The sequence below is a fragment of the Branchiostoma lanceolatum genome, chromosome 4 (genome assembly GCF_035083965.1).
Source record: "Branchiostoma lanceolatum isolate klBraLanc5 chromosome 4, klBraLanc5.hap2, whole genome shotgun sequence".
Lineage (NCBI taxonomy): Eukaryota > Metazoa > Chordata > Leptocardii > Amphioxiformes > Branchiostomatidae > Branchiostoma > Branchiostoma lanceolatum.
The window spans coordinates 26,833,457-26,844,223 of NC_089725.1; the positions used below are offsets into that span (position 1 = coordinate 26,833,457).

The 10,767-nt window shown below is 42.5% G+C and overlaps 2 protein-coding genes across 4 annotated transcripts in view; one reads left to right on the forward strand and one right to left on the reverse strand.

Annotated features, from left to right (window-relative positions):
* Positions 1–4,195, forward strand: part of LOC136433744 (leucine-rich repeat-containing protein 9-like) — a 27,335-nt gene extending 23,140 nt beyond the window's left edge. Inside the window, exons 35-36 of one of the 3 annotated variants that reach the window (XM_066426228.1) lie at positions 368–560; positions 1,142–4,195. In XM_066426228.1, coding sequence (XP_066282325.1) covers positions 368–560; positions 1,142–1,296 — 348 coding nt within the window. In that variant the 3' untranslated portion in view covers positions 1,297–4,195. Of the gene's footprint in view, positions 1–367; positions 561–1,141 lie in introns of those variants that run through there. The other 2 variants (XM_066426229.1, XM_066426230.1) reach the window with 2 other exon arrangements.
* Positions 4,129–10,767, reverse strand: LOC136433746 (clathrin heavy chain linker domain-containing protein 1-like). The gene is made up of 11 exons (XM_066426232.1): positions 10,671–10,767; positions 9,918–10,135; positions 9,318–9,505; positions 8,772–8,914; positions 8,085–8,286; positions 7,398–7,525; positions 6,790–6,990; positions 6,310–6,469; positions 5,671–5,873; positions 5,065–5,247; positions 4,129–4,691 (listed from the first exon to the last, which is right to left on the reverse strand). The coding sequence occupies exons 2-11, from the start codon at positions 10,095–10,097 to the stop codon at positions 4,480–4,482; spliced, it is 1,800 nt and encodes a 599-aa protein (XP_066282329.1). The 5' UTR covers positions 10,098–10,135; positions 10,671–10,767; the 3' UTR covers positions 4,129–4,479.

Genomic DNA, 10,767 nt, shown 5'->3' on the forward strand with positions numbered 1-10,767 from the left:
GTAAGACTAAAATGATCAGGACATGTCTGAAATGTGCTGTCTATACATGTAATACCCCCATTCCACTAGTGCGGCGACATCACTGGAACCTGAAATGTGATAGATCGCTCAACGAATTTCAAAGAGAAAAAACAAATCTTTTTCACGATTTGTGTGTTTTGTTGTCTTTTCAGTCATACTTGTACATTTTGCATGATATTCCAATTATGAAATCACATGTTAGTATGTATGTTAGTACACAAATCCAATTTAGGTTGCAGCACAATTGCTGTCTAGCGGAATGGGGGCCTACTAAAGTTCTAGTCTATATTCGAGATTGGTCAGTGTTGAACTTTTTTTTCTTCTTGTCGTTTTTTTCCCCATGTAGCCAGCGATGGTGAGCACGGGGGAAGGGGGCCTTCCAGGGATCACTCCGTACAGGGGGCAGGTGCAGACGGGCCATGGGATGATCAGGGTGACCAACGTGCAGCTGAACTCGGCGCCTGACCGCCACTGGAGCACCACCATTAGCTACGGTACAGGCGGGCAGACCGATCATGATGTACAGGATAGCCTGAGAGGTGGGGCAGGAAGGTGGTGTGCTGAGAGCGTCTGACATGGTCGTGCAGCTGAGACCTCACCCCTACTGACAATTGTGCTAACTGAAGGCTTGTGTGGACTGACCCACTCAGTTTGGATGAGCCAAAGTTTATTTGCTAACAGTTAACAAAATTCAAGCTAAACAAAAGTGCTAACTAGAGTGTGTGGTGGACTCACACAGATACATTGTATTTTCCTTTGGATGAACCATGGTTCAGTTTCTAACAGCCTATACTAACACAACTCCTAACCACCTCTTGGAAAATTCTGTCAGGAAACAGGTTTTTGTGATATTTTGAGACATAGCAGGTAACGGACTGTTCTGAAGCAAAGTTGCCAGGTTTCACCACAAATGTTGGACTCACTCAAATTTTCGACTGTACAACTCCAGTCTTTGTCTTTGAACAGTCATACAGTCGATTTTTTGTGTTGAAAATTATAGTTCAACTTTGCTTCAGAATGATTTCTACCAGCATAGATGAACCTTCAAGCTATTGTAACAGAACATTTTGCAGTGCGTCTGTTCTCGTCCTTACAATGTTCACTTGCACGTTGTTTCCAGGCCCGCCGCAGAGACGTAACTCTGACCGTGGCAGCGGCGGTGGCAGCCGTGTGGATGGTCACCAGGGTTCCTACCAGAATGCCCACCTGCCCGGATCCCGCTCCCAGTACCCCACTCACCAGGTCCCTTACATCCCACATAACCCCAGGAAGTAGACTCACAAGTACATGTACACACACGTTGTGTTTCCTCTGTCAGTTGAATCTGCTGAACAGCCCTTACTCATTGCCATTGGAAGGGGGACTGGCGTAACCTTAACAATCTTGGCCAAAACCCATCAGATAAACCACTACCTTAGTTACGCAATTATTTTAACGGCAGCCTGGAATCCAGCCTTTTTAGGTTGTGTGCTTCCAATGGTTGCAAGCTGAGTAGCGACAGTCGGAAGCGGACCAGAGCTAACAAGACTAGATTCCAGGCTAGTTGAACGCAGGCTAGGCTACGCATTGCACTTGGAAGGGTGACCAGCCTAACCTGAACATTCTTAGCCAACAGCCATATAACCTCCCCACTTCATCAGATAAAGCTCTACCTTATTACTGTACCAATCTATATGAAACAACATAGCATACAGAGTGGAAAACACTCTGATGTAACAAACTAGGGAAGACTACTTTACATCTATTAGGAACTTAGTATTTAAAAGAAAGTAAAAATAGAAGCTAATGCACTGTTTAAGATGTATAGAATATGAAGCTGTGCGAGATACCATGTGCCCCTCTTTAATAGCTGCTGCTAGTTTGTTTCTACTGTTCCAGCAGTAAGTGACTGTGTGCCTTATTGCAATATTTTCCATACAGCCAGTTGCCTCTTGTGCTGGAAATGTACATATACACTGTAGACATGTACACATGTACTACTTTTGTTTTGCTGCAGAGGAGCTTCTGGTGCTTTGTAGTGAGATGTGAGATTGCTATGAAAACTTAACCAGGCAGATCATAACATTTTCCAGCTCCCAGTTCTTGTTTGAAAAATGGCCTTCCTAAAAGGGGAGCTAGAAAACATTACAATCTTGCCTTCCATTGTCTGCTTGGAGATTTATGAAAGCTTTAGATTCAGTTAGGACTGTTAGGTAATAGTTACTAGCACAATGCTGCACTTCCAAAATGAATTTAGTGAAATATTCTCTATGCTCAATGCAATAGCACACGGCAGCTATCAATGGATAACGCCTCTTCAGGGAGTCACAAAAAGGTGCAGCTGGGTTAGCCTCCATTAACATTTATCTGCCGGGTTACATATATCTGCTACTGAAAAATAGTGTGTTTGAGAGATATCTAGGGCTGTACCCCCCAGGTATGCACAGTCAAGATATGCAGAAGTACACATTTTTCAGGGTGGCAGATATTTGTGACCTTGCAGAATCATATACTTAGTAGATGTGTTAAATCAAATGTATTTTCTGTTTGATAGTTTTGCTAGTGAATTTTGTCGTTAAATGCTCAGGATCTGGGCAGTTGTAAATGTTGGATATTTGAGTCTGAGGAGTCATTGATGCGGTGTACATGTAAAGAATGTCATTTTCTATATCATTGTAATCATCAGTTACAGGCGCTCAAGCAAATCTCACCATTACAGCTTATCAAATTGATCAAACTGTATCCTATAATGTTCATACCATAGCCAATTGACACATCAGTGTCATGTCCCTGTATGTACTGATAACACTGCTTGTATGACAGTAGATAGCACCTTAGCCTGATTAGATTGACTGATTGGGCCCATAGTGGCCCTCCCACTGATTGCAGTCCTCAGGGAGGGGCCTTATCGAGCCTCAGATACTGGGAGTGTGTTACACGGGGTAGTAATGGTTAGCCTGGAGTCCAGCCTTGTTAGCTTGGGTCCGCTCCCAATGTGATGTTGGGAGTGGACCAAAGCTAACAAGGCTGGACTCCAGGCTAAGTAATAGTTTAATCTTCAAGCAGATGTAGAAAGGCAAAATCGTAATGTTTCTCAAGCCCCTAGTTCCACTGAGCAGTGGGCCCTTCAAATCTGCAGAACCAGGAGCTTGAGAAGCATTACGATTTTGCCTTTTTTCATCTGCTTGAAGATTAGTAATAGTACATCAATGGCAATTGTGAAGTCATGACACTACATTGTATTTTACACAAATATCAACTAACGCAGACTGTACATTATTTGTTGCCCTTGTCATCCAAACAGTTGTTGTAACTTTGCATTCAGTGCTTGTAACCTTATCTGTTTGTTGCAAATGTTTTTGTCCTCTGATGTACAGCTAACTTGCTTAATATCTAGTATCCACACAATTGTCCTCCAACTTTAAGCAGACATTTTGGAAGTAGTACTTATGCTTCAATCTATGCAGAGGTCAACTATCTACTATATGTTAGGTTGTTTTTGCTTATGTTAATAAGACTGTAAATATTTGTAAGTTTCCCTAGTTTCCAAGTGGGAAGTTGTTCTGTGGAAACAAAGTTATTGCGATCTGTGATCACAATATAGGATTGTTTGATATGCTGCAAGAACACTTCTACTTTTATTTCCCATGTCTCAAGCACTAAAGCCCTACACTTTATGTCGTAAGCTTGTATTGTCCATGTCTGATGGCTTCAGGTTACAAGTCTCCATATGTAAACTCACCAGCAAGTCAGCAACATTTCAAAGCGCCATACCATGGCTCTACTTCAATGCCATGCAGAATTTTACTGTCTTCCACTGAAATGGGCTAGTCAGGTACAAAGGTACAAATGTAACATATACCTAAAAACTTAACTACAGAAGGCACATAACCTGTGCAGAGTTTTGATGTGAAGGCATTTGAAGCATACGAAAGTGGGCAAGGGACATACTGAGGATTGTACAAATTGTAATGAGGAATGATAAAGATATAGATGGGTATAGAAGGCATAGTATGGATGTAAATCCTGTTTGGATGCCTCTGACAGTGACATATCCCTGATGTAGAAAGATCTGGTGCCATAGTGTATTTTGTTAATCTAATTATGTTAAAAGAATGGACATCAACGTTGACACCGGAAAATGATTTATTATTCATCAGCAAGTATATAGAAAAATAAAGCTTTGCAGTATCTACATGTATGCTTGTGTGTGTTAATTTTGATGGACACTTTTAATCTACAAAGGCATTTCAGTCAACAGTGACGTGTAACTGTTAGTGCAACAATCATTTCTACACTTCAGTATTACAGCATTCTTTAATAGATAGACTGAAGGCAGCTCCAAATTATGACAATATAATACTAGGCTCCTTCGTAACTGATTTTCCAGATTGGACAGTAGTAATAGAGGGTCAAATGTTAATAATATAATATACAGTATTAGTCTAGTATATCCATGTTTTTCCCCACAAGACTTTCCTACGATATCTGTTGGTCGTACAAGTACTGAATGGAAGCAGTCTCCTCAGAGACCTTGTTTAACACATATTTGACGATAATAGTCGTGAGGAGCTCCAGTCCCACATCCTCATAGCCATGTTGCTCCGCGGTCTCAGCGATGTGTAACCAGCTCTCGTACGTCGTGGTTCTGTCATCGAACACGGCATGGTGCAGACTGCCTGATGAGGACCCTGGGGAAGATATAGGTAGATTTGGATGTACAAAGGTCTGGCTGAAGTTTTGCTATCATGTAGGTCTATATATGATACATTTGGTCTATATCATACATACACTAGGTCATTATCTACAAGCCTTATCACAACAGTCATTGGCAAACTGAAAAGCATTTTTAAAATAGGTTTTTCCATATCAGTAGAAGCAAATATACCAACATACATTCACCAACTCACTGGTACTTTTATCTAAAAATCAACCAATATTGTTTGATATTCAACATTGATTTCCAACAACATAATGTAATATGAAGAAACATTAAGTTTCTGTAGGACCTTTTTCAGACAAATACACATTATTTTGTAGGTGAATCTTGAGAACAGAACTGACCTGCGGGGAACTTGTCGTGCGTCTCCTGCAGCAGCTTCAGCCCTGTCATGTAGTCCTCTGTCTGCAGCAGCGTGCTGACGGCCTGGCCCAGCTGCAGGGCGGGGGGCTGGTCGTTGTACGGCCGGATCAGGGACCGGGCCAGCTCCAGGGACGGGCACGTCTGCAGCACGTGCGCCCAGTCAGCTGAAAAAGTCATGGCAGGGTCGTATTGTCAGAACTGCTAGTATGAGAGACAATGACATACATGTACCACATGGAAAATTAACGTGACTCATCGCCAACGGCTGCTCTAGAGAAGAAATAGGAAGAAGGCAACACAGTTTTTGATTATAAGATAATGACCATCTGCTGGAAGCTATCCTTTGATTATCGTACACCAGAAAGGATTTTTTTCAACATCTGGTCAGTAACTACATCATTCAGTTTCTCTTGTGACATTTGATGTAAGTGCCCTTGATGCAAGTGTATATATGCCAACAAATCAAATGATAAACCTTGTCATACAAGCCCCATTTGATGTCCTTCCAATTTAATGAAAAGAATTCTATTGACACATCCCATACAGAAAAGCTAAAGGGAAATCAAGTTATGTCCGCAGTAACTCACCTTTATGGAAAGTGCCGGTGCCGTGTGCATATTCCACCATGTTGTAGACCTTGCCCTGGCGGCACATACAGACAGCTACCTGCCTGTGAGCCTGTATGGCTGTGAACACAGCCTGTGCCAGGGCCAGGCACACCGGGCTGCTCAGCGGGTTCTGGTCTGCATACTCGCACAGGGCATTGGCTATTTCCTCAGTCAGCAGCAAGCTGTGGGAACAAAAACATACATGTATGATGTAACATTACAGTAATCAAATACAGGAGTATGCCTAGAGCATTTATGAGGTGCTGAAACTAAAACTCATTCTCTATTGTTTACTGAAATGATACCTTTGACCAGAAAACCTGTTTCAGTCAATGTACAAGTAATTACTTTGCCAAAGTATCCTCTAATGTAAGAGAATACGAGCTGTTGACAAATTAGTCTAAAAGATGGCAAGAGGATAACAAGGAGAGGTAAATGTGTAACGTTGAGCTATCCCTGGAAACTCCACAAATTGATTAGAGCATCCGTCTCACAGAGTTGAAGAGGCATTTTGATGCATGCTCCTTTGAGATTAGTTTCAAATTCAATACAGGCTAGTCCTGACATTACAGTAACAGCAGTGCACAGCTGTGAAAGTCCAGGGCCCTGTGAACATACCTGTTCTGTGCTATCCAGTGAGTGACCAGGTCCAGCCTGTGCTGGGACAGCGCACACCTGACACACTCCAGACACACCTCAGGGCTGGGCAGGTGGGACAAGGCCGACACCGACGACATCAGAGCCTCACAATACGCCAGCAACGCCTCAGTCCCTACAGCTGGAGAAAGGAACATTAAACATACTAATTAAGGAAAATCAACAACAAGTCATTAGTATTTCCTTCGATGTCAATCATACCAAATTATGATGGCTAGCAACAGTTCAGAGCTGGACAACTATAAAATCACACCAGCTACTTGAATTCTTTCAATGTACCTATAATTCATTTATCTATCTATCTATCCATCTATGGTAGATTTAAGTTGGACTGATCCCAAGACTTCCAAGTACAGGAGAAGAACAATTCGGCAGAATCATTGAATGGGCCACCCAGGTGTCAAAAAGTGTTAAAATATTTAAATAGACATTATCATTTACCTTTAAACTTTGCCATAGTTTCCGGCGTTCTGAGAATGCCCTTGGGGCTGTTTGCGGCATGGATGGCAGCGTCCTGGTAACACTGCTCGTCAAACAGCTCGTGGAACTTGTCAATGTACTCAAGAAGCATCTCAGCCTCCTTCTCCTTATTGGGGTCATCGTCCTCGAAAGAGAAGGGCGTGTCACGCTGACCTGAAACACCTGGGGGAACATTTTAGGGTCGATTATTGAAAAGTGACATCGACGGGCTGGTGGTGGTTAGGACATGGGATCAAGAGGTCACAGGTACAATTCCTGGCATTGCTAGATAGACATTATGTCCTTGGAAAAGGCTCTACATGACATTTCTCACTCCACCCATGTGTAAGTGGGTACCTGACTTACAGAAGGTTAGGGAGGATAAAAGTGCACATTGTAGGAGAAGGATTGCCTTTGCCTTCCAATACCTGTGCAAGACATGGTGGAGTAACAACCCACTGTCCCTCATAATAATACATTAAAATTTGGTACTTAGAGAGGTTGACTGCTGACGTAGTATCAAGTCACTCTCTATAATAATTACAATCACACATTCAACTTATTCCTTAGTAGTGTCACAGTGAGGTTACCTTTGAATGCAAATCCCATGGACTGTGTGGTGAGGGCCATTGTTATCAGGTCGCTCATGCTGTGGTTTTCAGGAGGATTCTCTTTGTAGATCTCAGCAACTTCCACAGCCACCTTCAGCTTCTGACACCTGTAGCAATTCACTGCAGTTAGACATGAATTGGAAAATTTTGACAATACTTGCTTAGACAAAAACGATTCCTAACTGCAGTAAAAATATGGAGTGGACTAACCCTTCAAGCCAACAGAATCCTTTTGCTCCACAGTAAGACAGACAGAGTCACATACAATGTAGCTCCCATTAAGAACTTTTATCTAACCTCTCACACAATTGCTTTCAGCCTGAACCACTTAAAAAGCAGCACCACAGAAAATTAACAGGTCTGTGTGACAAGCTAAATAAAAATCATCAGCAACCACACAAAGTCCACCAGTCAAACATCAGTCAAACCTGGTTTTAGTGACCACTAAAGGGACTGAGGAAAATCGTTGTTGAGAACACATGGTTGCTCAGGACTGTTTCAATGTGGCTTGTGACTAGAGGTGGTTGCAGCTCTGGTTGTCTTACTCACAGGAGCGACTGTGGTGCAAAAGATGTTGCCTGGCTTGAAGAAAAAGACTTATTATGTTCCATATTTCTACCATTCCTAATATCTAACTGACAGACTTCTGTTTCCCGAGTCTCCCACCTGTTCTTCAGCCTGACAGTCCTGTCTGCCAGATGATGTCTCATGTTGACCTGCTTGGTGAGGGTGTCCTTGAGCTCCTGTTTCTTGACCTTGGGTGCGTACTTGGTGTTCCGGCTGACGTGTAGCTCCTTCAGCTGATGCTCCAGCTTAGCGTGGTACCTGCTCAGGGTCTTCACATCGGTGCTCTCCTCTAGGCTTAAACCTGGGGTACAGGGAATGAATAAATCATTGGGTACACACGTGTTGGAGATTTAAATACACACTCAACTAGTATTGAGGCTAGGGATGAATTCACTTTAATCAGATTTGTAGAATGAACTAGAATCATCTTTAGTTAGTACATTCACAGACGCTCACTCATATTCTGGTTTATCGTCTGTTGTTCTCCATCTGAAGTGGGTTAGACATGCCTCCACACAGCACAACAGATCTATCCTTGGTGGTGCTGAATTGACTATCCGTTCCATGACAAAAATAACCTCATCTTCGACCCTCAATAAAAAGTGGACTAATAACTACAGTAACAATACTTGAGACAAGTCTCTAGTCTCTTTCTGATCACTGCTGGAAAATTCAGGCTAACTTGTACTGTCTTTTAAAAAAAAAAGACATTACAGAATAAGCAGAGCATTGTGAAAGGATAGGGAAATGCAAACATTGCTTTGGCCTATTTTTCAGAAGACTCACCAGGTATTGGTCTGAAGTCTGTTCTCCTGGGCTTCTGGGTACTTTTGTCATCCTCATCTTTCTTCAGCATGGCTTCCCTCGCTGCTCTCACTCGGTCCAGCTCTGCTGCCAGACGAGCATTATCTCTCTGGATCACTGACATTCTGAGATTCAAGAAAACAAGTTTAGCAAACATATATCAAACATACATCTTCTGTCATGTTCACAACTTTCAAGCAGCACTCTATAAAAGCTCCTAGGCAACCAGAATTCAATGAAATTGTAACCTTTAGAGTACTAAAAGGCATACTCTTGATTGATAGTGTCTATCACAATATGACTTTCTTCCAGATTGACATAGCCTGGTATCCAAACCTATAGAGCTGCAGTCTCGTTCATCCTCTCTGCAAATAGTAGAGAGGAAAAAAGTGACTTTGTAGCTCTAATAGGTTTGGATACCAGGCTGACTGTCGACTGTCCTTACAATTACGTGAAATATGATCACCATGCATACATTTTTTGCTGACTTATGATAATCTAAAATTCAGAACACAGAGCACTAAGTACTTTTGCTGCAGTTCCTCTGCCCTCCTCCTGTAGTTGACCACAGTGGTGGGTTCAGCGGCCGTGGCCTTCAGCCTCCCCTCCAGGTAGAAGGCCTCCCTTTGCCCCTCCTGCAGGTCCTCGATCACAGCCTCGTACTCCGCCTTGATGGCCGTCAGCAGGTTACAGTAGGCTGACGCATGCTGGATCAACTGTGGGGGGATATGACTGGGGGTTAATCATCTTACTGTTCGTACCGAAGGACATCTTACAGTTTGTACAGAAGGAAAAACGTAGTCATAAAAAAGATAATTATGAATATGATTAAACGTTACTCCAAAGAGTCAAAACACCATGATTGCTACGTTGTACATGTTATTATGACTTCGTCAAGTTGATTTTACATTAAAAACTTACTTAGCAGTACAAACTATAGACATCAAAGAGTACCATGTGTTGCACTGCCTGAGGACGTTTACGACTGACAAAACCTTTGTGTCAATATCACAGACTACTACACGTACCTGTACTTCCTAGTGACCTAAGTTGTATCACATGATGTACAAAACATGGAAGCATTATTAAAATCTCCTGCATTGAAAATGTCAGAATAATGTGATGTACCTGATCAAATACATCCTTGAACACCGTATACGACAGCTCATTAGGGCCTCTTGACGAAGCGCGAAGTCTGGCAAGCTCCACCTGGATGGAGTTTTCCAGTTCATCCAGCGCAGCTCTGTCTGAGCCAGTGGCGATGGGAGGGAGGACCCTCCTGGGTGTGCCAGGAATGGAGTTGGACATGGCTGGGGTGCGGGTGGCCACACAAGGCTTGCTATTTGCTGTTGAAAGATCGGTAAAAGGGTTAGATATCCAGCTTCATAACATATAAATCTTGAAGGCCTTAACTATAGTATAGAGTAGAGTAGAGTTAAGTAGAGTCGAGTCTTCAGTTAGGATGTTCGCGTCAATAAGAATTTCTTGCACTATTGACAGGATGAATAAGAAATTGTTTGCACTATTGACAGGATGTTCCTGTCAATAAGATTTTCTTGCACTATTGACAGGATGTCCCTGTCAATAAGATTTTCTTGCACTATTGACAGGATTATCTTGTGAATAACAAACGCCAGGTCGAATGCCATTGGCCCTTCTCAGTCACTCCTTGCTATGCATAAGATTTGAATGCAACCAAACTTATCATTTTCACATTCTGAAGAGAGTGGGAGGGGGGCGAAATCTGTCACATCAACCTACTGAAAATGTAAATTCCAAGGTTCAAAGACAGTATAAAGCTATCGAATCAAATGCATTGTATCCTTAAAGATGTCATGTGTATATTTTTGCAGCCGGCAAGGGAATAAAGGAAGAACAAACCTCAGAAATCGCTCAAAAACCAAACAGCCATCGACCTGCTTTCGTTGTTTACGCGCACCATGGTGAACCCCACATGTTCTGATGACGTCACGCACAA

Excerpts from the sequence above, each read along its gene's own strand:
- LOC136433746 (XM_066426232.1), bottom strand. The coding sequence starts at position 10,097 with ATGTCCAACTCCATTCCTGGCACACCCAGGAGGGTCCTCCCTCCCATC. Across the intron at positions 8,287-8,771 it reads AGACTTCAGACCAATACCTG|GTTTAAGCCTAGAGGAGAGC; the intron begins GTGAGTCTTCTG and ends CCTGTACCCCAG. Across the intron at positions 6,991-7,397 it reads CATGGGATTTGCATTCAAAG|GTGTTTCAGGTCAGCGTGAC; the intron begins GTAACCTCACTG and ends ATGTTCCCCCAG.